Source organism: Engraulis encrasicolus, chromosome 6 (assembly GCF_034702125.1).
Source record: "Engraulis encrasicolus isolate BLACKSEA-1 chromosome 6, IST_EnEncr_1.0, whole genome shotgun sequence".
NCBI classification, from domain to species: Eukaryota; Metazoa; Chordata; class Actinopteri; order Clupeiformes; family Engraulidae; genus Engraulis; species Engraulis encrasicolus.
In genome coordinates, this window is record NC_085862.1 from 54,043,993 (window position 1) to 54,069,967 (window position 25,975).

General features: G+C 42.4%; 2 protein-coding genes across 2 annotated transcripts; one reads left to right on the forward strand and one right to left on the reverse strand.

Moving 5' to 3' along the window:
- Window positions 1–227: 227 nt before the first annotated feature.
- On the forward strand, window positions 228–6,740 carry LOC134451484 (N-acetylneuraminate lyase-like). Its single transcript, XM_063201975.1, has 12 exons — window positions 228–845; window positions 1,024–1,096; window positions 1,221–1,294; window positions 1,391–1,478; window positions 1,808–1,865; window positions 1,969–2,044; window positions 2,656–2,748; window positions 4,226–4,371; window positions 5,065–5,111; window positions 5,465–5,549; window positions 5,732–5,771; window positions 5,940–6,740. Exons 2-12 carry the CDS (start codon window positions 1,029–1,031, stop codon window positions 6,083–6,085), a joined length of 921 nt encoding a protein of 306 aa, XP_063058045.1. The 5' UTR covers window positions 228–845; window positions 1,024–1,028; the 3' UTR covers window positions 6,086–6,740.
- An 8,632-nt stretch (window positions 6,741–15,372) lies between these two features.
- LOC134451483 (hydroxylysine kinase-like) lies at window positions 15,373–25,497 on the reverse strand. The gene is made up of 5 exons (XM_063201974.1): window positions 25,479–25,497; window positions 23,017–23,325; window positions 18,830–18,972; window positions 18,012–18,192; window positions 15,373–16,018 (listed from the first exon to the last, which is right to left on the reverse strand). Exons 2-5 carry the CDS (start codon window positions 23,318–23,320, stop codon window positions 15,573–15,575), a joined length of 1,074 nt encoding a protein of 357 aa, XP_063058044.1. The 5' UTR covers window positions 23,321–23,325; window positions 25,479–25,497; the 3' UTR covers window positions 15,373–15,572.
- Window positions 25,498–25,975: the final 478 nt, after the last annotated feature.

The window sequence follows — 25,975 nt, forward strand, 5'->3', positions numbered from 1 at the left end:
CAATCCTCGACCTGTGCTTGTGGCCCGCGCTTCGCTGATGCCTCGCCTCCGTGGAGGAAACAACACATTATAATACATCAAATGGCGGACTTGTGCATTTCAGGCGCTATGTTTCAGTGCGTATGGCGTATTGTTTACGCACTGAAACGTAGTGCCAGAAGTGTACAAGTTGCACCATGTGAGACTATAACCCATGTCTCGCCGCTGTCTTGCGACGTCATCACGAGGCCACAAGCACAGAAAAGGATGGGAGGTAGGATAATGAAAAGAACTCCTAGGTCTGTGACAGACGAACAACCAATCATTTCAGTCTGATCAGTATAGGATATGATGTCTGTGGTCTGCAAATCCAACCAGGAAATCGTGCGTCTCGGGTCGACTAGGATACAGAATAAAGCATCTGCTCAATCAGAAAATAACATTTTGCTCTATAGGCGAATACATAAGACATTGAAAACATCACACCATAGCCTTTTGAAATGTGCAGTGCTACAGTAGGCTTATTGGAAAACGTTCAATGAAGACCGGTGCGCATATGCGCGTTCCGCATCCTTTGCGCGTGTCCATGATTTATGTGGGCTAACTCTGAATGAATACATTTGAAGGCGAATCCGATTCACGTCGAGTTCGGAAGTAATTTCACATGTTAAACAGAAGATGTTCGCTCACATGACTTGGTCTTGTGACCAGCACATGTCATGATGTCAGAAGTAGAGTAGAGGAAGAAAGGACCAGCATCAACAACATTGGAAAATTGGAATTCAGGAGCTGTAACATCCCGTCAGCACTAAAAAAAGAAAAGAAGCTCCCTGTTGTCAAAAACAACATCAAAATACTAGGAACGAGTAAGTGCTTCTTTATAGTAGGATATCTACTAACCTTTTGTGCTCCATGCAATGTTCCACCTTAGTGACAGAATTAACATGTTCATTTTTAAATTCATAAACGATTTACTTAAAGGAAATGTATTTTGGATAGGCTATGTGGATAATGGTGATATGCAGTAACATGTTTTATTTTCAGTTGAAATGGCGAAGCTTGGTAAAAAGCTGACAGGTCTTGTGGCTGCAACATTCACTCCCCTGACATCTGAAGGGTGAGTTGCAGCAACATGTGGGTGTTGTAACATTATTGAACATACATCCTCCTGAGCACATCATGTGATTATATTTTTTCCTTTTGTTTTCCATTTAATCTATATATCTCTCCCTTGCGTGAAGTGAGATTAACCTGCCAGTGATTGAGCCGTACGTTGACTACTTGGTGTCAAAACAAGGAGTCCGGAAAGTGTTTGGTAAGCATCCTCCTGTCTGTAATTTGTCATGTACAGTATAAATCAGTCAGTTTCTTTTCATGGTTTACATACATGTTGTATGGTTGTTATTATCAGTTAACGGCACCACTGGTGAGAGCGTGTCCCTGTCTTTGGACGAGAGGAAACGTCTGGTGGAAGAGTGGTGCCAAAAGGGCAAGGATAAGTAAGTCATTGGAGTTGCAGTTTGTCACACACTTTTCAAGCAGTTATAGACTGACTCTGTGTGTGTGTGTGTGTGTGTGTGTGTGTGTGTGTGTGTGTGTGTGTGTGTGTGTGTGTGTGTGTGTGTGTGTGTGTGTGTAAATGTCTGGTGGAAGAGTGGTGCCAAAAGGGCAAAGATAAGTAGGCCTAAGTCATTTGAGGTAGCATATAGACACAATTCTGTAATGAACATCAATGGACTGACTGTGTGTGTGTGTGTGTGTGTGTGTGTGTGTGTGTGTGTGTGTGTGTGTGTGTGTGTGTGTGTGTGTGTGTGTGTGTGTGTTCCAGACTTGAGGCAGTGATTGTCCACGTCGGTTGTTCAAGTCTCAAGGACTGCAAGGAACTGGTATTAACTAAACAGTATTTAGGGTTTTTTTGGCATATTTGTTGATAAAAGTCAAGGACTGGTATCCTTTTCTTAGTCTAAACTAAGTACGTACTCTACACAGGCACGCCATGCGGTGGAGGTAGAGGCTCACGGCATCGCTCTCATCTCACCATCCTTCTTCAAACCACCCAATGCTGGTACCTCCATTTCCTTATGAATATACTATTGATAGACTAATGTAAAGTAATACAATAAAATACCTTTTATTGTCACTGTACACATATTCATACTATACACATAAATTGTGCACATCCCTGGTAAAGGTGCAGAACAAAGACTGATCCATGTTTTTGATTGAGAGGTTTGATTGAGGGATGCAGTGGTGCATTTGTATCCCCACTTTTGGGCTCCCTAAATGAGGCTTTCTCAACTTTTACTGCAGACAAAGGAGTGGAGTTCAGCAGCAGTAACATTGTTAAGAAACAAAGAATGAAAAATAAATAAATGCATCACCACTTTTAAAATCACTTTAACATTGTTAGGAAACAAAGAATGAAAAAAATGCACCACCACTTCTAAAACAAGGGCACAAAGTGACAGAGAAGCAGGAAGCAAGGCAATATCAAAAAATGTCCAGCAGATGGAGACAAATGAGTTTTTGCAGCATGGGACCCGTTAAAAAGACATGCTGAGTATATAAGAAATTATAATGAGAAGTCCCCTAGCTGTGCACTCAGAAAGTTTCAGAAGTTGCACGTCATTTTAAGGGACTTCTGACATGAGTTTTCTGTGTTTTCTTCTCCCCCAGCTGCTCTGAGGACGTTTCTCCAAGAGGTGGCATCTGCGGCCCCCAGTCTTCCCTTCTACTACTACCACATCCCAAGCATGACAGGGCTTCACTGTAAGAACACTGTCCTTCAGTACTTACTTACAATACCACCGTCCATACAGTGCACAACACAGTTATGTGGTGTGACCTGGGGGGTATACTAAGATCGTGGTTAATGCTAGTCGTCAACTGGATCCGGTACGTCAGTTGTATCCAACACATTCAATTTATTTTCAATGAGATCCGGCTGACCATTGGCACCGTGCTCGCAAAGCATGCTGGGATTCCAGCAAAGCGAGCGGGGGAGCTACCGCATGGCAAGAAGTTTGGTTCACTCAAAGTTTATGGTAATTTATGCTAACTGCCACGGCAGCTGCCTCGCGTTACCCAGTCACTATTAGCGCATGAAGATTTCCCATGATATTACCATGTACAAAATATGAAGTACAAAGAACTATGAAGTATGTGAGTAAGGTGGCTGGGTTCAAGTGATTATGTTCGATTTTGACCACACCTTAAGGTTAATTTAACCTGGTTCTTTAGGCCTACTGAACCAGCTTCTTGGTATACCCCCCAATTAATCGAAAGTAATTTAGTTGAACAGGCAATCACAGCCATTAACAATAAATCAACACTGATCAAGGGCATGACAACTAATCGTTCATTACTATTAAAAACATGACTACTGATCATGTTTCTAACCGTTAGTAACTACTAATCACTAACCGTTGTTTACTGCTACTAATGACATGACTACTAATCGCTGTTTATTACTATCTGGTAGTGTTTATATTGTCATTTTTATCTCAATTCTCTAGATTCTTCTTTGAGGATGTTTTGTTCCTCTTTCCTAAAAGTTTTGTCCTCTTTCTACGAAGTTTTGTCAGTTCTGAGCAAAGTTCCTTGGAACGAGGAAAAGCTTGCCCTCAAACAACAACATGTATTTATATAACACAATATCACAACTATACATTTGGCTCAAAGTGCTTTCAAGTACATGTACACATTTTGCTAAATTTATTCATGTTATGTTTATGTAAAATACATCGTTGAGTAGAACATGTGTTGGCATTCCATTCTGCCCATCAGTGTAGTGCTGTGAAAGACAGGCAGCTGTGATGTATTATCTCTTATCTATTGCACAGTCCCAATTGTGAAGTCCCAATATCCTGTCTTGAGTTTTTCCTCTGTGTCAGACATGTTTAAGTTTAATCTTTTAGCTAACATGTTTTGGCGGTGTGACTCCTGTCTTCTTCAGAAAGTCACATGGATGTTGCTGCATGACGTGCTTTAAAATCAGCTGATGTTGTGGAGTTGTGAACTCTGTCAATATTGACAGGTTGGTCACACCTCTTGCTGTTAGAGTAGTTTTTTTCAGGATAGAAAAACTCAAGACTTGATTGAACAGTTGGACATAATCAAGATAATACATCTAGTCCCAATATCCCCTGTGAATAGCTCATGTAGTAAATTTGGCAACTCGCGCACTCGCTCCAAGAGCTCAACTTTATCTTTTTATTGTCTTTGTCTTTTTTTTCCAACTCTTAAGTGCGTGCCTCTGAAGTGATGGAGGGAATTAAGGAAATGATCCCGTCATTCAGCGGCGTGAAATTCAGTGGCAGCGACCTCTTGGACTTTGGCCAGTGTGTCCATAGCTACCCTGGCCACTGGTCATACTTGTACGGAATGGATGAGGTATGTTCCCAATGTGCAGAGGAATGGCGACTGGACGTGGTCTATGCGAACTGCCAAGCCAAAACGTTGCTTTGTAGGTTCTTGATGCTCCTTCGTCCTCCTGTCTTGGTCATCATACAGTACTAATACTATTTTGTGTCTTAGTTTGTATACACCAGGGGTGTCAAACTCATTTCGGCTCAGGGGACACACACAGCCTAAGTGATCTCAGGTGGGCCAGACCAGTAACACATGCAAACTTTTAGCAAATTTCTGCTTCAAGAATCACATTGCTAGTCAATAATCTTAAACTGGATGACAGCGGGTACAACAAGAGCACGGACTTAAAATAGCCACCAAAAAGAGACATTTGTTCTCAAGTATTAAAAAACATAATATCAGATAACTCCTGCAAATTTTGTAATGAGGTTTACTTCTTATTTTGACATTCTATAGTTTTTTTTCATACAAGTCGGTGGCCAGATTGAATCATCATGGCGGGCTGCATCCGGCCCCTGTTTGACACCCTTGGTGTACAATTTATTACACCTCATCTGGACATTGAGACAGGTTGGAGAGAAGAGAGTGACTGCAGTGTTTATGCTTTTAGGTGTTACAGGCCACGCAGGTGGTACTGGAGCCAACTCAGCTGATCTTGTGTACTGATTGACTGACCTTTTGTAATCTTGGCTTGGCTGTGTCTTCTCATTGCAGCAACTCTTGGCAGCGCTTGCCCTGGGAGCAGACGGGGCAGTGGGCAGGTAATGCAACAACTCCTCTTAATGTCGGCCTCTCTTATGATCTAGGAGGCCATAAAGGCTGAAAAGCAGAGCAACATGCCTACTAAGGTTCAACATAATGGCTTTAACACTAAACATTGCATTGTAATATTTCTTTAATAACAAAACTGTCTACAGTTACAGGTTCACACAACTACAGTATTATATGTCAATATTAAAATCAGTCTGAGCCAGATAACTTGATATAGTCACAATGAAATGAAGCCTATTGCAAAGAAAGATTTGTTTTTTTTAACTACTGTTCCAAAACCTTGTAAGGAGTGTGACAAATTTGTAATTTTTTTAATGCCACCTGTTCTCTTTTCACCAATCAGCACATACAACTACATGGGAAGTCACATGAACAATGTGCTTGCTGCCTCAGACAGTGGAAACCTGCCACAGGCCCGCACACATCAGGTAAACTGCTGACCAAACCCCTGTTCAGATTAACAATGATTTGTAGTTACAATGTTGTAAGCACATCATTTGTTTAGTGTTTATTAAAGACACTGCACCTATAATTGTTTTTGTTTGTTGTATGTGTATTTTTGCTGTATGCATAGGCCTATATTTAATATGGCATCATTTGTGTATTTAAGTTTCAGATGCAGGAGATTATTCTCTTTGCAATGAAGAATGGTGAGTTGTCTTTATAAACAATAACGTTCCAATTAAGTTCAGTTAAACGTATGTCCATCTAGTATTCATGTTAATATTGAAAATGTGAAATCTCTTGAATCTCTGTCTATGAGCTTGTGTCTCCATCACTGGTTATCTCTGCATAACGTACCCTGCTTATGTCTGTAGGGTTCGGCCTTGCCATGAACAAGAAGATCATGTCAGACCTCTCTGGATTGGCCCTTGGTCCTCCTCGTCTCCCTCTCGTATGCTGCGATGAGGCAAAGGCACACACTGTGGTCCAGAAACTACGCAGTGTCCTGGGAGACCAGTAAACGTATGGGGACAGCAATCCAAGGGACATTAGGCGACTTCAGCAGACTTGAAACACCTCATGGAGCCTGAAACTAGGTCTGGGACAGTAGAGTATAGGCTAGTAGTTAGCATTTGCTAGTAGAGGGCTATGTATAAGAACGGTTCAAGAAATGTCTTTGTCTGACTTCAGGCATGTAAATATCCCGCTGCCATGTTAGTGCCAGTAAACTGTTATTTTGTTTTGTCTGATTTATCATATGGAAAATGTATGGCTATTTGGTTTCTGAGTGTGTTGACCCTTCACTTTGTGTGCAGATCGCCTATTTGTTTGTTTGTTTATATGTTTAATCATGTTTTATCTGTATTATCTGTCTGAAAAACAACAATGGTAGTTTGTGTAGATTCTCATTTACAGCTGTGGTAATGTTGACTTTTCAGATAAAGAGCATTAGGGATTATAAAGGGAACTGACTAAACATTGCACAACTGTTTTTTACAAGGGAAATTATGTGACATTTTAAATGTTTGAGTATAGGCTACGCTTATACTTTGATTTTGACACTTTCTGATGAATTTCTACTTGAAACAGATAAACCACAGTATTATTACATACTTTTATAAATTTCACATTTTGGAAACATTTTACATGGTGAAATAAACATTTCAAGCACATTCCTTCCTGTGCTGTGTTGTGTCGTGCTGTGATGTTTGCAGTCAATAGGTGTCACGTGCTAGAATCACAGTGAGCTGAGACTAAAATGAGCTCATCCCCGTCTTAGCGCTTGCCATCATGTCTGTGTGTGTTTTGAGTTTCACAGAGGCACTTTGTACGGTAGCAAATTGGGCAGTCTCCTCCTGTTTTCTTTGGCTTGCACAGCCCTCAAATCTCAGAGCTGTGCATTCCAAATCATGTACACGGTCAGACACACTTACAACCAGGGCTGCTGACAGCTTTGGCTGGGCCTGAGACCCCCCCCCCCCCAGTACATCAGGCACGTGCACTCCAATACGGCAGGGGAGGCACGGCCTCACCAGCCAGACCTGAGAATGATGAGCTGCAGTAAATGTGAATAATAGTAACAATAACAGCTATTGTTTTCGAGCATCTGCACCATAACTACCATTTGAGCAGTATTTAAACAGTTTCACTCATTTTCAATCATTTCCGTGGCCAAAATCATAATATTTGCCCATTTCATGTCAAATTGCTCCGAATACGGTGAATTTGGGGCAACTCTGAACTGGCCTCACCCCGGATTGCGCAATCCCTCGTTAACAAGCTTCAGCGCATGCGCCATTTTGCTCGTTCTGTGAATGCAACCTGGTAATATTCTATTAAACGTTTTATACACTTAATAGAAGTATGTATGGTGTGCCCTCAATTCCTGATAATGTTCTACTATTTTCTACTTGTGATTATCATTTCTTTACTCTGAACGCTTTGGCATAACGCCCACTGAAATCTACAGTGGTGAGGCCAGCAGTAGCCTGGCCGCAGACTCCTTCTGGCATTGAGAGTATTGCTGGCCAGTTACGTCATAGCGAATCTGAAGTTCACAATACAGTGAGTCGGTGTTGTTGGCTAGCTTGTTCACTTTGTCTGCTACAAGTGGATTTCATAACGAAACTAAGAGCATTCTCAAAGTTGGATTTCCAAGAGGAAAATATGTGATAAAGAATGGAGGACCGACAGAGCTGAAAGGTTTGCTACTGCAGGTGACGGTCAGAAGGTTATAACTACCCGATCATTTCAAAGTGAGTGGTACAACAGAAACTATTTTTTGTTTCCCCTGTGTCTTGTTTGCAACCGGCGAGAATGTGTGGAAGACCATTCGCATGGAATTGTACGACTTAACAATTTACTAAGGACTAAGGAGCCTCACGAAACACAAATCCTCGCGGCTACTCATATTCATATTCAATGCCAAATTGCTTTGGACGTTTGGGGCGTCTCGGATAGATGTGGCTTTGGATGGACAGCAACGGCTAAAGTAACGTTAGCATGCGCAACGCCAAAGTGAAGGAAAAGAGCGGCGCATGGACCTGATGTACGAGATAAAGGTAAGATCAGTGTTTCCTATGTTTGTGAGACCCGTGGGGAGAGAGAGAATCCGCCGTGATTCTGCCTGGTGTGATGGTAGCTTTTGTGATCTGAACAGAATTCTCATGTGCCCTGTAACTGTTTGTAAAGTTGAGTAGGCTACAGGGTGCCGTTGAGGTAAATCAAATATACCCGTGTAACTACAAGACTCTGATCTAATTCCAAAGTGTAGGCATAACATAAAGGACAGTCCCAAAATATTTGGTGACCATATCGAAGCTTGTGTAGTAATCTCTGTTTAAATGTTGACATTCGCTTCCTGCCACACCTTTGTCCCACATCGTTTGCCGTAGCCTCGTACAAGTAGGCCTACATTTGCACGAGAATCCGGTGCTTATCACAAAAGCTATCACACCAGTTTGTTCGCCGTGGTGCTCAGCGGTCTATATGACACCATGTTTTGAATCCTGTGTGTGTGTGTGTGTCTTCCATTGAGCATCCGCCGTGATGTGGTTTATGTGAGACCACTGTTTGAATCCTGTGTGTGTGAGAGCAGTGGGCTGTGAAGGAGCGTACACTCTTCACTACTCTCCCCTCCTCCTCTCCTCTCCTCTCCTCTCCTCTCCTCTCCTCTCTTTTCCCATCTCCTCTCCTCTTCCCTCTTCTCCTCTCCTCTTCTCTCTTCTCTTCTCCTATCCTCTTCTCTCTTCTCCTCTCCTCTCCTCTCCTCTCCTCTCCTCTCCTCTCCTCTCCTCTCCTCTCCTCTCCTCTCTTCCTCTCTCCTCTCCTCTCCTCTCCTCTCCCCTCTCCTCCTCTCCTCTTCTCTCCTCTCCTCTCCTCTCCTCTGCTCTGCTCTCCAGCTCTCTCAGCCGTGATGCTGCTGTTTGTCCACATTGCTGCTGTGTGGTTAATGTGAGACCACTGTTTGAATCCTGTGTGTGTGTGTGTGTGTGTGTGTGTGTGTGTGTGTGTGTGTGTGTGTGTGTGTGTGTGTGTGTGTGTGTGTGTGTGTGTGTGTGTGTGTGTGTGTGTTTGTGAGAGAGAGAGAGAGAGAGAGATCTAATAGCATTTTCTCTACGGAAATGCAGCATGTTTTATTTTGTAGGCCTACCTTATGTTAAGAAAGCTATGACATATGAAACTTATCGGTAGGCCTATTTGGTAAATTTACTAAAATGTACTTATACTGTAGCTGTAGTATTATATATTTGCCTCACCAGCCATTAAGTTGACCGCACCTCACTGCAATACATACAATGTAATGAGGAACCAATTATGGGCCTCCTCTCTCCCTGGGCCCGGGACAACTGTCTTCTTTGTCCCCCTCTGTCGACACCCCTGCTTACAACCCTCTTTACAGCCCTTACAACCCTCTTTACACCACTTTCCTCCACCTAGATTAGGCTTATTATACTAACCCCAACTCCGATGAAGTTGGGACGTTTGGTAAACAGTGAATAAAATCAAAATGCTATCATTTTCAAAACACTCAATCTATTCATTAGATGGAGAATAGTGAAAAGACAACATATTAAGTGTTAAAACCGAGAAAAATATTGTTTTGGGGGACATATGTACTCATTTCTAATTTGAGAAATCCAACACGTCTCAAAAGAGTTGGGACGGGGACAATAAATGGCAGCAAATGTCGAGGAAGACTAAAAACAAAACAAAAGACAACACTTAACAGTTAAATACATTAACCGATGAGATGATTTTATATAAAAAACAGTGTTAATTCCTATCTTGGACATGATTTCACCAGCTTAAATGGTGGGTGTATTCCTTGTCATGTTTTGCAATGTTTTCCTTTCTGTAGTGCTTACAGTGTGACAGGTCTTGACCAAAAACCCACCATTTTATCACATGCTGGTCCTTATGATGGAGCCAAACTGTTAAAACATAGTAGAGAATGCAATTTGACCTTACTATGTGGCAGTAATCGAAGATCTCCCTTCAAAATATAATGCATGAGTGGCTTTTCATGCTGTTTAAAACCCATTTATACCATTCAGCACTGTATTTAACTCTACAGATGAGTGAGACCATCTTAACCAATGCACTACTGCATCCGCATGCCATCATGGAGGCTGACTTTTGAAGTTAGCACTAACACAAGTTGGATGGTCCATTTTCACTGTAGCACAGGATGTGCAATGCTCTATTATTGTCAAAAAGAATGGACTTCTACATCTTCTGCTGACTTCTGTAAGCAAAGGACAGTTTCCCATGTCTTCTGGGTCTATTTCAAGTGAGCTCAGGTGCTTAGGAGAATGTTAAACCCCTGTGTCATTTTCATGCATTAAGCATTCTTAATATGGTCAATTTTCAATAGCTCTAGCACTCCAGGAATTAGAGTGAGACTACAGCCAATATATATTTCATGATGTCATGAACCTATACAATGATTTTATTAACAAAAATATGTCTTATATACACTCAATCATGGTAAATCAAAGGGAATTCAAAAATGTATGTAATAACTATGGTAATTATTCCCTTTGCATCTTTAATTCTGAGTGACTCAGCCTCTCTGTGATGATCTTATACCTGGACACCTATATTGTCCGTCAGTACAATTCATTTTGAAATGTTCTTCTTTGTTGTTTTATCTTATTTGGATGTTTACTAAATTTCACTGATCCCCGTCCCAACTCTTTTGAGACGTGTTGGATTTCTCAAATTAGAAATGAGTACATATGTCCCCCAAAACAATATTTTTCTCGGTTTTAACACTTAATATGTTGTCTTTTCACTATTCTCCATCTAATGAATAGATTGAATGTTTTGAAAATGGTAGCATTTTGATTTTATTCACTGTTTACCAAACGTCCCAACTTCATCGGAGTTGGGGTTTGTATATAGAACAAATTACATTTCTAAGTGGCAGTGTCAACATGAAATCGGTTTTACAGGTATATTACTATAGTATGTCTTGCTACAGGTAATTTCAAGGTATTTTATTATTCCGTGGCTGGATGTGTCTAACAGCAAGAGGAAAGAGCACTGCAGTTTTGGCAGACGTCTGTCAGGAATTTGGCTGGGAAGCCAAAGGGGCAGGAGCAGCGTTGTATGAGTGTGCACGCACGTGTGTGTGTGTGTGTGTGTGTGTGTGTGTGTGTGTGTGTGTGTGTGTGTGTGTGTGTGTGTGTGTGTGTGTGTGTGTGTAAACCAGCCAGCAGGAACTGACTGACCCAAGGAGTAACGGGACCTGCATATTGGGACGATGTTTAGCAAAGACTACACCCACTAACAACATAGAGGCTCCAGTATCTAGGGGGGTCCAAAGCTTGTTTTATGGTAATCGGTCTGTAGGTGTCACAGTTTTGCCCTCTACCATTGACTTCTATACAGACATCTAGGGTGAAAACTCTTACTTCTGCCACTCACGTTCACTTATCATGGTCCTACACCAAAAAATACATTTACATTATTTAACAGAACAATACATGATTTGGTATGAACCACAGTCACTGAAGAGATTCCCGTTGTTTCAGAAATATATATCTTGGTATTTTACGTGGAAATTAAGTAAATGTCACCCATACATCTCTATGTTTTTCGAGCGATTTTCACCCCAGCCGCCATTTGGTTTTTTTTTTCAGAGCAACCGATTCCCAGAAGTAAACATGGCTATGACCCTTCTTGATACTGGAGCCTCTATGCAAACAAATAAGGGCAGTCATACAGTCAGAGATGGCAACCTGGCGCCATGGGCAATGCTCCTTTGTAGATGCAGGTGATGTTTTGTGTTTGGTGTCAACCGCAGGCGAGTCGAAACACTGCAGACGGACACAAACAAAGAAAGACAAACAAACAGGGTCATAGTATAGGCGAGTGCATTTATGAAAAAAATACACCAAAACAATTTAAACAAAGGAGTTTTCAGTGGTTTACAGTAGTATCAGATGTGCTTGATAACATACTAAAAGCTAACCAAAATATTCAGGAAAGGCCTCATTTTCAAGATGGCCGCCACTGGGCCCCTAAAATAACTGGGGCCATAAAATCACACCAAAATGACCAGAAATAGAGGTGTTTGATATTTTTTTGATGTTTTTATCTGGGTGATAGCTCACTTATGGTGTGTAAGGAAGTTATCTTGGTCATATAATATCAGATGATCTCTGTGATGATCGTGATATATACCGGCAACGGCGTAGTATGCTCAGGCTAATATGCTACTTCGCAAATTTAGCATGTGTTCTTTTAATGTCAAGTGCTCCCTGTTTAGAGCCTTCTGCACACCCATGTACACTGCCCATTTATGGTGCAAATATAAGCGTAGCAGCTATCAGAAGCTAAAAGTTGCATATAATGACAAGATGAGACTGCTGATGAGGATACCCAGATGGTCCAGTGCCAGCTGTCTGTTTGTCCACTCCAATATCCCTGGGTGTGATGCAGTCCTGAGAAATTTAATGTTTAAATTCATGGGACGACTGGATTGCTCCCAAAATAGCATAGTTGAATCTCTGGTAAACCCGGCCAAGAGTTCTGTAAGGTTCTCTTCTGAGCTCAGGCGACATTGGAGATATGTTTGATGGCTGTAGGCCTATCTTGTGTTTTTCATTTATTTTATCCTTATCTGTCTCTTATTTAACCTTTTGTAATGTGTATATGTATGATATGGACCATTGTGTCTGTCACAAATAAAGAATGAATGAATGAATGTTTTGATGTAATGTTATTAGAATATTTTCTTGATACATAAATGGTTACAATTGCCGTTTTTGTTGTGTTATTGTATAGTACTGTAATATTAGTTGAATCTGCCCTGGCATGTGTAGGCTAAGGATCCATTGTTTGTGTCTATTTTAGTTTTTTAAAGGTGCACAAGGTACGCGTCGTTTGCGTGGTGCCTGTGGCATACCACAACACACTCAACACCTGACAGCAAAATCCAGGCAGCGGCTGTACTTTCTCCGCCTACTGAGGAAGTTTAAGGTCTCCACTCCCATCCTGACCACCTTCTATTCATCAGCGGTGGAAAGTGTGTTAACAGGCTGTTTTACAGCCTGGTTTGGAAGCTGCACACAACAACAACAGAAGGACCTACAGAGAGTGGTGCGCAGAGCGCACTATCAAAGCCAACCTTCCAGGACTCTTGGGCCTTTACACTAAGAGAGTGGGAGCCAGGGCTAGGAAGATTATGCAGGATGTCTCACACCCCAACTCTTACATGTTCACCCTACTTAAGTCCTGCAGACGACTCAGAACCATTCAGGCCAGAACTGAAAGAATGAGGAAAAGTTTTTACCCCCAGGCAGTGCGACTGCTGAACAGAGACTTTTTTAAATAATAATTTTCTTTGTTATTTTTCTTTAACTTATTTCTCACCTTTTATTTCCTTTTTTACTTTACTTCTTTTTTTTCTTTTTTTTTTAAGATGCAGAGCTGATGACCCATCATCATTTCACTACAATTACCATGTATGTGACAAATAAAAGTACTTGAACTTGAACTTGAACTTGATACCTGTCTCAAAATCTACACTGTGATGAAAAAATGCTGTTCAAATAAACTGGCTGTGAGAATGTTTTTCATCGCGGAATGCCAGCAGTTGATACAAATCTGAATACGGTATGTATGTAAAGCGATTTTTCGTATGAAAAGTGTTCCCCACGACACTCCTTCTGACCATGGAGGTAGTATAAGAACTGGAGAGAGTGAATAAGTCCCGCCCCCAGTCATTTCAATGGGGAATGCTAGGCTAGTAAATTCAGCCAAAATTGAACGTATTTTCAGCTTCCAAAATAGAGTTTCATGGAGCTCAGTCATTTCCTACATCCAGTTTACTCAGCCAATTACGTGCCACGTTACTGACTGAAGTAAGGTTGACCAGAAAGCTATATAGAAGATGGGCATTGCTGCATGGAGGTATTATAAGGCGTCCAACCACAGACCTACATAGGTCTGTGTGCCCAACACTAAACTCGCGCACCCACCAATCATAAGTGGGGTCGGAAATGCGAATTTGTGAAAGTGGCGATGAAGAAGTGCCTTGCTAATCGGCGAAGCTAACCAGCCAAATCCTGACCCCCTGCTTCAGACCACTCTGTCAAAAAGTTGCATTCAGGGTGTTCTGACAGCGGACCGTGGAAGTGGTTGCGATAGCCATCGTTCATTTACTAATGATTCACATAACTATCGGCCGACTCGGGACAGTGATTAATTAAACTTTTAATCCTACCTGGAGCCCCTTTAAATTGTGATTATTTACAATATTTACAAGTGTTATTTATTTATATGTAGGCCCTTATGACTGTGGCCTTAGAATGAGTTTGATGTCTGATGGACTTTGTTGGCCAGAGACCATAAGCACCGAGTCAACAACAACACCTTGGGCCCCATCACTTTGAGCACAGGGCCCTCCAAGGCCCTGAAGCTATGATGCTACCAATTCACATTTCATCAGCGTCTGATGTGCCCCCTTAAGGTTTGTGAAATCCCCTCTGCCACAGCCAGCAGGTTGGATGCCATTGCCAACTGCTACAGCAGGAAATGGTCAGGCCCTCATTGCTGCTTCTCCAATGCAGGACTCTTTGGCAAGAATGCGCTTCAACTTCCACTGAAGCCTGTCGGTTTTGAATACAAGCAAGAGAAGGTGCGACTGGTGTTATAGTTGAAGGGGTCCAGGGATCACGCAATAAAAGGAGCTGCAGTAGCTGTCCAAACAGGGCACCAGTGGAGCGGCCTTGCAAGATGTTCAGCCAATTTGTGACCCCCATGGATGGTGTCCTCCCACCAGGTCCATGCTTCTTGCTTGTCCTGGGATACAGCTTTGACAAAGTAGTGCTCCTGCTCTGCCCAAGTCACTTCTTCCACAATCATCTAATACCTCTAATATCTCTAATACCCTGCTAATAGTGACTGGACAACAACCTATCACTGCAAACATCTTGTTAAGTTCACAGACAATCAAGAGAGGAGACGAGACTCACTACAGGAAAGAGGTAGACCTTTTGGGCAGCACAAAGATGAGAGATGTGGGTTTGCACATCAATGAGGACCAACACTCCATCACTAGAAAGTGAAGAAAGCCAAGTTGTGCCTCAACTTCTGGAACAATATAAATCGAGGCAAGTGCTTCACCATTCATCGTGACCAAATTTCTTAGACAAACCATTGAGAGCATCTATTCCATTTTCACCACAGTATGGATCAGAAGCTGCACTGACCACAACAGAGCCAAGATCATTGGTGTACCATCAGGTTGTTGTGGTGAGTCAAATGGAATGAAACATTGTTGATTTGATTGGCCACCGCAGGCAAAATCCGTTCCTCATTTGCATAATAATAAACTTGGTCTAATATTTTCGCTACGCTTTCAATTTGTCAGCATTTTATTTTGTAGAGGGTAAAAACATAGAACCTTGGGATCAAAATGGAGTCGCACATGTGATCCCTTCCTAGCCCCATACTTTGGCATGGTGTGTGTATGTGTGTGTGTGTGTGTGTCTTTATTAATGTTGGTCCCTGTACTTCTGGGCACACTCAAACCAGGTCCTGTCCACCTCGTGCTTGCCAAGCTCCCAGAGTAGGCTCAGGTATTTGATCCCGGGGCGAGAGTACCAGAGGGCCAGGTACTCCTCATTCTCGGGTTGCTGCAGCACAGCATAGCGGGTCAGCACCAGCACCTGGCTGAACCTGCACAGCACCAGCAGGAAAAGGCAGTCTCTCTCGGCCTCGTTCAGGGGGAAGACGCTCTCGTAACCTGCCAGAATATGGCCGCCCACGTCCACAGGAGTCATGCTCTCGATCATCATGTGCATGATGGCAATGGCCAGCTCGAAGATGTTGTAGCCACTGCTCATGTCACCAAAGTCTAGGATGCCCGATATTTTATACCGGGACTGGTTGTCCTGCATTACCAGAATGTTTTGATCGTTGAAATCTCCATGATTTATACCTTGGGGAAAGAAAAAAGGGCACCATGAATTACAGGGAAAGAAATAAATAATTATGGTGAATAATGAATGGTAAAATGTTATATGAAGGTGTCTACAAGGGTGTCGACCATGTTGTAAAAATGCCATTACACACATCATGGACATTAGTTGCAATTCATATCAGTCTTTGTCTGTAAGTTTTATTTAATTTTTGTACTGTTAAGTGGATTGTGAGTAGGATATCTCTCCCCTCTTCACTGTTTTTGAAGACAATATTGCTCATGTGTAAATTGGGGACATTTCTGAAGATTTGATTTGCCTGACAAACTATTTTGAGTGTCATGGATAATGCCAAACTCTTTCTGGAACGCACTCTGCATCACGGAAACCAAAGAATTTAGATTGGATATGAACTATCACTCGGGGGGAAATGCATTGACCACGGTGTAGTATGTGTGCGTGGCTTAAGGACGCGGTGCGCATGGTCAGTGCAAATATCGTCTAAGAGAGAAAGATATGTTAAAACTAGCCCATCCAATGCAAAGGAGTGTGCTCAAAATTCGGTCTCGTAAGGGGGCGTTGTCCCTCCTTCTTCTTCTTTTTTCGTGGTGTTTGCACAAGACGTGCGCTACCGCCATCTACAGCACTAAGGGGACCTGATTTATGTGCAAGAAAGTCCTTATGCACAACCCTTCAGCTGTCCAGGTGCAGGTGTAAGGCAGGAAAAGGTGATCAATATGAAAAGTTCATAAACACCTCACACTGGATACTGTTCTTTTCTTCTCTTTATTTTTTGTTGCGAACAACGCGTTTCGCCTAGTGCGTCTTCAGGGACCCGATTTATCTCTCTCTCATATACGATTCTCTGGTCAGTGGGTGCGACACCATAATGGATAAAAATTGTGATTCCCCAAAATCCAGAAACTCCAGCTGACAAGCACTCATGGCGTTCCACACTCCAACCCTGGCGGTAGTGGCATTGCACTTTACTTTGATGCCTCAAGTACTGACCGTAGACAGTGTTGCCAGATGTGTCTGACTAAATCCCGCCCAAAAGCTTTTCAAAAACCGCCAAAATGCGCTAAATTCTGCCCAAAATCAACAAATTACATTGACTTCTATGGGCCCAAAACGGCTGAAAAAAACGCTCATCCCAAGTAGCCCAATGGGCGGGCAACCGCCCAATCTGGCAACACTGACTGTAGGAGAAATGTGACTCCCCTCGCGTCCAAGCCATACTACGCTGTGATGATGTCTGTAATCCCTCTTCTCTTAACTCTCTTTGACGGAAACCCTGCAAGAGCAGGCGTGCCAACAAGAGACATTGTGGTCCGCCCACACACACCTGCTCACATGCACAGCCCACACAGCAGAGAGTTTTCCCTTAGAATGTGCAGCGTCAAACCTGCTGTCTGTTTACGAACAGAGACTTAGACAGAACATTGATTCCCCCGTCCCTAAGGAAGGAAGCCTTTTCTGGACATTCCCTGCAGACTTGTCGTCCGCGAGAGCGTCGGTGGCAGAGGGAGGGGGGGACTAGGAGTAAAGGAATCAAAGCGTCAAAGTCGAAGTACTCCGAATGTGTTACTACGCCTTTCATTACAGTGCCATTTCTTAATCTAGGTAGGAAATTGCTACGTTTCATTTTGTGCAACAACTTTTGGATCGGTTTACTAGTCGTGCAGGGATGTTTAAGGGAACATGTGGAACAATTTGGTCACTTCTAACATAAGGCACAGAATGATGTCCGTCGGCAAAGTTGAGCCAAGCTAACGCTAACCAGTTTGGGCTGCGCGCGTTGCTGACTGGGGGCATGTCCAAAGACGAAGGACGTGAGGAGCTCATCTCAGGTCAGAGAAGAACACACTTTATTATTGAAACACGGTGGACTGTTCCTTTGAACTAGATTCTAAACCTCACTGAGACCCAACAACCTCAGTACAGAAGGGATATGATCTCTTTTCTTTGCTTTGATGTATACAGTACTGTATATGTATACAAACAGTGACTTACATTTGCGGAAGGAGGCCATCTTGGGAACGGCCTCTGCCTTGAACTGAGTAATGATCTCGCTGACCACCTGCTGCATGGGGTCTCCATCTATGGCAGGGAGGTATTTCTCCAGAAGGGGAACATGGGCCAGACCAAAGCTGAAGTTATCCCTCTGGAGGACACCCAGGTTTGGGTGCTCCATCTGAGGAGGAGTTCACCACCCACAGACACCGGTCACACTTTACATTAGTAAACAGTGTTTAAATGTCTGTATGAGCACTGTCTATGTCCATACTGTCTTAAGTCCATGTATAAGTACTGTCTATGTCTATACTGTCTATGTCCTTACCTATATTAGTCTATGTCTGTATGGGAAAGCAAGAAATGTAATTTCAAATTCTTTGTATGACCAGTGCATGTAAAGAAATTGACAATAAAACCTACTTGACTTGACTTGACAGTGGCAGTGCTTTTTCCTCATTTAGTAGGTACAGTGAAATAACTGGTGTAACAACCTGTCATACTATGTCATGTTGCACTGATTCACCCACTTCTAAAAAAAAAATTAAAATAAAAAAAACGTAATATACTGTAGTATGTGCACAACACGTTACTACATGTTAGACTGTTTATTCCACTATATCTATTGAGGTAAGTACACTGTAACAGTGTATTCTAAGTAAGGTGTTGCCCAGACACCAGTTTTATTTACATACGGACACGAGTGTGTACTATAAAATGGAGGGGGAACAATTTAGCTATGGCCATATTGAAATTCTAAAATGACATGTACACTGTTGAATTACGGGCATATAAGTCTACATTAAATACATGCATACCTCTTGGAAGACATTATCCATGGTGGCAGCCATTTTTCCAACTTCATAGAGGATGGCAGGAGAGCTCAGGATCTTGGCAATGGTTGTACCAGGTAAATATGTCAGTAGGCGTACCAAGTATTTCTGAGGCCCAAAACCACAGTCTGTAATATGTACACAAACAGTAAAGAATGTAATATATACAATATAGCATTTTTATTCTATTTTATTTTATATACTTCATCTCTCTTATCTATTTTATTATCATTTTTTTCTGTTCTCTTTTACTTCGTTTCATTATTTTTTGTTTTTAACATTATTGTTACTCTAACTGTTAAGCTCATTGAGCTGTATGTCTTGTATGATGGTGCTATACAAATACAGTTATTATTATTATTATTATTATTATTATTATTAAGCGGGCTTGCGGAGCAAGGACCATGCAGAGCATGGCCCTTGCAGAGCAAGGCCCGTTTATAGTAATCTCTAAGTCCTGTTTCTTTTATTATTATTAAGCGGGCTTGCGGAGCAAGAGCAGAGCTCTTGCAGAGCAAGGCCCGATTATAGTAATCTCTAAGTCCTGTTAATTATTATTTATTATTGGTTCTCTTGTGCAGGGGCAGCAAAAATAGAAAATGGATATCCTCCTAGGCCTTTCGAGATAGAGACACCGTTCAAACACTAAAACGACCGGCTCGGCTTAGAGATCGCGTATATTAATAGGCTTTTCCGTGTCTCTTGTCGTTTTCCCGTTTTTGGCGATTTTGTGAAAGCCTGGGTCTCCATTGAAAACCATGGTGGAACCTTCATGAACGACAGTTCCGCCACTCTAGAGATTAGAGTGTAGGAGGCTTTTTCGGTCATAAAACATCAACACTTTCACCTAGAAATTTAGTTGACGCGTTGTTAGCGAGCTCTATGGCATGTCTCCAAATTGTGAAAGTTTCATCTCCCAACTCCCAATACTTTTTAAATGGCAGGTTTGTAAAAAAAAACAGGCCTGGCTCTATGGAGAATCCCAGTCTTTTGAAAAGTGCCTTTTTCAAGAGATCAGCGCATGTCCCACACGGAGGTCCATTTGTGCCTGAAAATTTTAACCTATAAACTTCATTCAAGACTGTTAGAGAGATCACAAGCATGACTCCGATCTGTGAAAAGGACACGTGCCAACTCCTTTTAGTTTTTTTACAACGATGTTGTAAAGACAAAAAAACTCATTCTCAGTTTCTCCCTGTTAAAGGCTCAATACTAACTGTCTTTCAGTCAATCACAACAGGTGCAGCCAGTGAAGGATTCCATTTCAACTGTCACTGTCTCAAGATTCCATTCTTAACGAGCAGGTGCGAGCAAGCATTCTAGAAGTCCATTGTTCAGCTCTGCAATGCAATGTAATATAGTCTTGCTGGACTATGCATGACAATTAACTGCTTGGCTTAGTGGTAATGCATGACCGCATTAGATTGGAGGTTGAGGGTTCGAAACCCACAAGAAGCAATGTTGATTTTCTAAATTATATCACTATGCAGCGTTCCTTGGCCGACTTAAAATGCCATACATGTATATCATTTAGTATGGATGGCAAATGTGCTGAATTACAGATATTGAGGTTGGGGGTTCGAAACCCAGTCAAAGCCATGTTGATTTTCAAAATTACATCATATGCAGTGTTTCCTTGGCCAACTTAAAGTGCCATGTATGTCATTTAGTATGCATGGCAAATGTGCTGGATTACAGATATGGAGGTTGGGGGTTCGAATCCCAGTCAAAGCCATGTTGATTTTCAAAAGTAATATCATATGCCAGTGTTCCTTGGCCAACTTAAAATGCCATGTATGTCATTTAGTATGAATGGCAAAATGTGCTGAATTAGGGATATGGGGTTGGAGGTTTCGAACCCCAGTCGAAGCCATGTTGATTTCCAAAATGATATCATATGCAGTGTTCCTTAGCCAACTTCAAATATCATGTATCGTATGTCATTTAATATCAATGGCAAAGGGGTTGGATTACAGATATGGAGGTTGTGAGTTCTAATCCCGCTCGAAGCCATGTCGATTTTCAAAATTATATCATATGCAGTGTTCCTTAGCCAACTTAAAATACCATCTATGTCATTTAGTATATCCCCAAAACGCAGAGCTACAGCACTTTCAAGATGGCTGAATCCAAGATGGCTGAATTGTTTGGCCCATAACTTCTGACTGGGTGGATGGATTTTTCCCAACATTTCTTTTAGCTTTGTTTTCTCAATAGTACTTTTTTTCATCTCTGCCCCAAAAGGCAAGCCCGCTTCCAGCATTTTCTGTGAGAATGCATTTCTAGTTATAGCTTGGTCTTGTGCAGGGGGACAGCAAAAATAGAAAATGGATATCCTCCTAGGCCTTTCGAGATAGAGACACCGTTCAAACACTAAAACGACCGGCTCGGCTTGGAGATCGCGTATATTAATAGGCTTTTCCGTGTCTCTTGTCGTTTTCCCGTTTTTGGCGATTTTGTGAAAGCCTGGGTCTCCATTGAAAACTATGGTGGAACCTTCATGAACCAAAGTTCCGCCACTCTAGAGATTAGAGTGTAGGAGGCTTTTTCGGTCATAAAACATCAACACTTTCACCTAGAAGTTTAGTTGACGCGTTGTTAGCGAGCTCTATGGGATGTCTCCAAATTGTGAAAGTTTCATCTCCCAACTCCCAATACTTTTTAAATGGCAGGTTTGTAAAAAAAAACAGGCCTGGCTCTATGGAGAATCCCATTCTTTCGAAAAGTGCATTTTTCAAGAGATCAGCGCATGTCCCACACGGAGGTCCATTTGTGCCTGAACCCTTTCACCTATAAACTTCATTCAAAGACTGTTAGAGAGATCACAAGCATGACTCCGATCTGTGAAAAGGACACGTGCCAACTCCTTTTAGTTTTTTTACAACGATGTTGTAAAGACAAAAAACTCATTCTCATCCTCTCCCCTGTCTAGAGCTCAATACTGTCTTTCAGTCAATCACAACAGGTGCAGCCAATGAAGTGTTCCATTTCAACTGTCACTGTCTCAAGATTCTATTCTTAACGAGCAGGTGCGAGCAACCATTCTAGAAGTGTTCAGCTCTGCAATGCAATGTCATATAGTCTTGCTGGACTATGCATGACAATTAGCTGCTTTGCCTAGTGGTAATGCATGCCGCTGCATTAGAGAGATGGAGGTTGAGGGTTTGAATCCCACCCGAAGCCATGTTGATTTTCTAAATTATATCATATGCAGCGTTCCTTGGCCGACTTAAAATGCCATGTATATCATTTAGTATGGATGGCAAATGTGCTGAATTACAGATATTGAGGTTGGGGGTTCGAAACCAAGTCAAAGCCATGTTGATTTTCAAAATTATATCATATGCAGTGTTCCTTGGCCAACTTAAAATGCCATGTATGTCATTTAGTATGCATGGCAAATGTGCTGGATTACAGATATGGAGGTTGGGGGTTCGAATCCCAGTCAAAGCCATGTTGATTTTCAAAATTATATCATATGCAGTGTTCCTTGGCCAACTTAAAATGCCATGTATGTCATTTAGTATGAATGGCAAATGTGCTGAATTAGGGATATGGGGGTTGGAGGTTCGAACCCCAGTCAAAGCCATGTTGATTTTCAAAATGATATCATATGCAGTGTTCCTTAGCCAACTTCAAATATCATGTATTGTATGTCATTTAATATCAATGGCAAAGGGGTTGGATTACAGATATGGAGGTTGTGAGTTCTAATCCCGCTCGAAGCATGTTGATTTTCAAAATTTTATCATATGCAGTGTTCCTTAGCCAACTTAAAATACCATGTATGTCATTTAGTATATCCCCAAAACGCAGAGCTACAACACTTTCAAGATGGCTGAATCCAAGATGGCTGAATTGTTTGGCCCATAACTTCTGACTGGGTGGATGGAGTTTTTCCAAGATTTCTTTTAGCTTTGTTTTCTCAATAGTACTTTGTTTCATCTCTGCCCCAAAAGGCAAGCCCGCTTCCAGCATTTTCTGTGAGAATGCATTTCTAGTTATTATTATTAGGCCTATTATTGTTATTCATTCATTATTCCACCCTGTTTAAACAGGCATGTGTAATAAATGTACAAATCCTAGCACTCATCAAAAGTGAGTCAGCATGTATGAACGTGTTGATGCGCCCCTCTGCATTTCAGATATGAATTAATGCATGAACACTGTACCAATCTCTTCCAGACTCATCAGGTTTCCTGTCTTGGTGAGGATGGCGGTCTGAGCTGGGAACCCTTTCTGGTGCAAGAAGTTCATGGCATGGGTCTGCAACTCCAGAAGAGTGGGGTTCTGGCTGTCTGCGGAGTTCACAACTTTGAGCACATACTCCCCACCTTCGCTCACAGACACGAAGAAATTCTGGTCCTCAAAACTTGGAAGTGGACGTATCTCAGAGTCAGTCAGGCAGTACAGGCGGCTGATAAGCTCAGATACCTGTGCATGACTGAGATTTGGTTTGGATTCCCTTGCTGCCATTTCGCCTGCAAGCATAGCAAATGCATCGTGTAACATACAGTAGTAAAAGTCAGGGGCAAGTTTAGGCCGTTTGCATAGTAGGACGGTAAAGCGTCGCAGGACAGAAGCGATTTTTACCGGCGTTGGTGAAAATACATGGAAACATATCTGTCCTTCCACACCAACCAGCGGTAATCGGGCGTCAGCGGCGCGGGAGCCGGCTCTGCTCCGCGCTGCATTTGGAAAATAGAACTCGAGCGTATTTTTCCCGCTGGCTACCTGTGGTGTTTCATTCAAATGAATGGCAAAGTAGCACGCTAGCTTTGGCTGTGGGGGGGATTTTGAACTAGACTGGCCGAGCACTCCGACGCTGTCGGTGTGAAAGTCAGAGTAGAACACAGCAGAAAATAATCAGAAAGCCCTCAACCGTCTCGCTTCCGTTCCGTTCTGCCTTGGTGTGTCTGACGCCTTAGGGTGTTTTTGGTGGTGCTATGGCACCTTCTATAGCTGGCCACGTTTCGAAACCAAGAACTGAAGGTCGGCTGCACATGTCAGCGGCCGCTCACTAACAGGTGGTAAGAGAACTTTTCAAACGATAAAAGCTAGTTTTACACATGTTGTTTTGTCAGACTTCATAGCTTTCATTTCTTGTAAGAACATAGGCCTAACTGCTAGATGCCGCCTCGCTTCCGTGTTGTATGAACTTGGGAGCATTTCTTGTTGGGTGCATTTCTTTGTTGTTTGCAATGCAATATCCCATTGGCAACTACCCAAGTTGCTAACTGCTAACAACTACGCTTTCGAGAAATGCATCCTGTGTTGTCAAATCTGTATTTCCATGGTCAGATGTTGCATAAATCATTTTCTAGTACTCTTTCACAACAAGCACAGACCTAGAGCTACCTCAGTCTCATTACTGCAGATGGGCACCTCGCACAATGCAGCACTGACATGCTGCTGTAGACGTGTGTGGTGCACATTGCGTGTAGCGCAACGCCCCACCACTCTTCAGACGGCATTTGCCAAATTGAAAAGACTTGTTGGTTTAAGTCCACAAACTTGCAAAACTAGTTGCAAAATTGCGATGGGTGCGAATGGTGTTTCACTGTTACAACCGGCTGTCGGATCTGGGCCGCATCTGGCCCTCGGGCCGTCAATTGAATAGTGACAGACTCACACTGAGTCTTGCGGTACAGGTAGGGCTGGATCCTTTTGTGGTGAAATGGCAATGACGTATACATTGGTTCTACACTTTTGTTTCCTCCTGACTGCGCGAAACTAGCTGCGCACAACTCAACCTCTGATTGTTGGAAATCGCTGTCAATCAAAAAATTAGCTCGTGTGGTTGGCTGCCAGTGTCTTGCCCCTCCTTATAACTGTGTTGATAAACAAAAAAATTCCATCTATTAATTTGGTAGATCTGTGTGTGTGATTGCGCATTATGGGATATGCTGCATCAAGATGACTAACTTCTACTGCGCTTGGCACATCAAACCACAGACCACCAGAGGGGTACACACACACAAACACACACACACACACACACACACACACACACACACACACACACACTTGCTTAGTTTATTTGGAAGGACCAATAATTATTGAAAAAACAATACAGCAGCCCAAACAATGTTAAAGAAGCACACACACACACACACACACACACATACATATCTGCATGTCTGTCTGACACCTATTGCAGTTATATGTCCATACTGGAACGCCCATACTGTTCACAATCCCCCGTGAGCAGCAAAGTTCCAGGAAAAAATAAACTTGTACACAACTTACAGGCAGCCTACCTATGTCCTTAGCTCCTACCCCTTGTACAAATTAAGCTTATGAAGCATCTAATGCTGAGTAGGTGTTGGTATGGGGGCCCCGGATGAAATTTTGCTTAGGGCCCCATAAAGGCTTGGGCCGGCCCTGGCTGTTCATGTCAGGTACCACTGTCAGCACTGGGCTTTGTGAGCACCCCTAAAGATCAGATGCTAGAATCGCCTCTGCTAAAAGTAATAGTGACATCAGTTGGAGGAGCAGCTTGAGTAGCCTAACAGTATATATGGTAATTATTGTCACACGGCCAATTAAATCTTAACGCTGTAATGTTTGGCCTATCTAAAACCTATGCAGTATAGGCTGTTGCATGAAAAGTCAAAGGCAGTTTGTTGCTTACCAGAATGTCCTCCCTTGGTCTTTTCAGGTGACTTTCTGCAGTTTGCATACTTTGAGAGAGTAGCCCCTGCGAACAGCAGCCCTGCCCTCCCACTCCAGCCCCGCCCCACATGTCAACCCCTTATAAACAGCTGTAAGCATCTACAAGAGAAAAATAAGCTGTGGAAGTAATTGCCCAGTGCACGCTGTGAACTACACTGTGGGTTTTTGAAAATAAGAAAATTATTCGTAGCAAAACTGGAATTCCACAAGTAAAGAGGATTTCAGATGAAACATGAGTATGATGAGCATGTGCGCATTCGGTTTTATACTCCTGGCAAGCCGTGAAGCTCATTGGCCTGGCGGCATGATTGAAAGTGAGATGTCGAAATGAGTCGAACGAAAGAGAACCTGTGGATAGACATTAGAATTATAGCTAGATCGTCTAAATCAGGTCAGGGATTCTTGAGAGATGGGACAAAACATGTCCGGGAGATAAAACTCATGTTTGTGCTTAAA

What these genes read in the sequence shown, in the direction of transcription:
- LOC134451484 (XM_063201975.1), top strand. Translation starts at nt 1,029, where the DNA reads ATGGCGAAGCTTGGTAAAAAGCTGACAGGTCTTGTGGCTGCAACATTC. An exon ending in TCAAGGACTGCAAGGAACTG is followed by an intron (nt 1,866 to 1,968) that starts GTATTAACTAAA and finishes TACTCTACACAG; the next exon opens with GCACGCCATGCGGTGGAGGT. An exon ending in CACAGGCCCGCACACATCAG is followed by an intron (nt 5,550 to 5,731) that starts GTAAACTGCTGA and finishes TGTGTATTTAAG; the next exon opens with TTTCAGATGCAGGAGATTAT.
- LOC134451483 (XM_063201974.1), bottom strand. Translation starts at nt 23,320, where the DNA reads ATGGCAGCAAGGGAATCCAAACCAAATCTCAGTCATGCACAGGTATCT. An exon ending in TGGATAATGTCTTCCAAGAG is followed by an intron (nt 18,193 to 18,829) that starts GTATGCATGTAT and finishes ACTCCTCCTCAG; the next exon opens with ATGGAGCACCCAAACCTGGG. An exon ending in GATGGCCTCCTTCCGCAAAT is followed by an intron (nt 16,019 to 18,011) that starts GTAAGTCACTGT and finishes TCTTTCCCCAAG; the next exon opens with GTATAAATCATGGAGATTTC.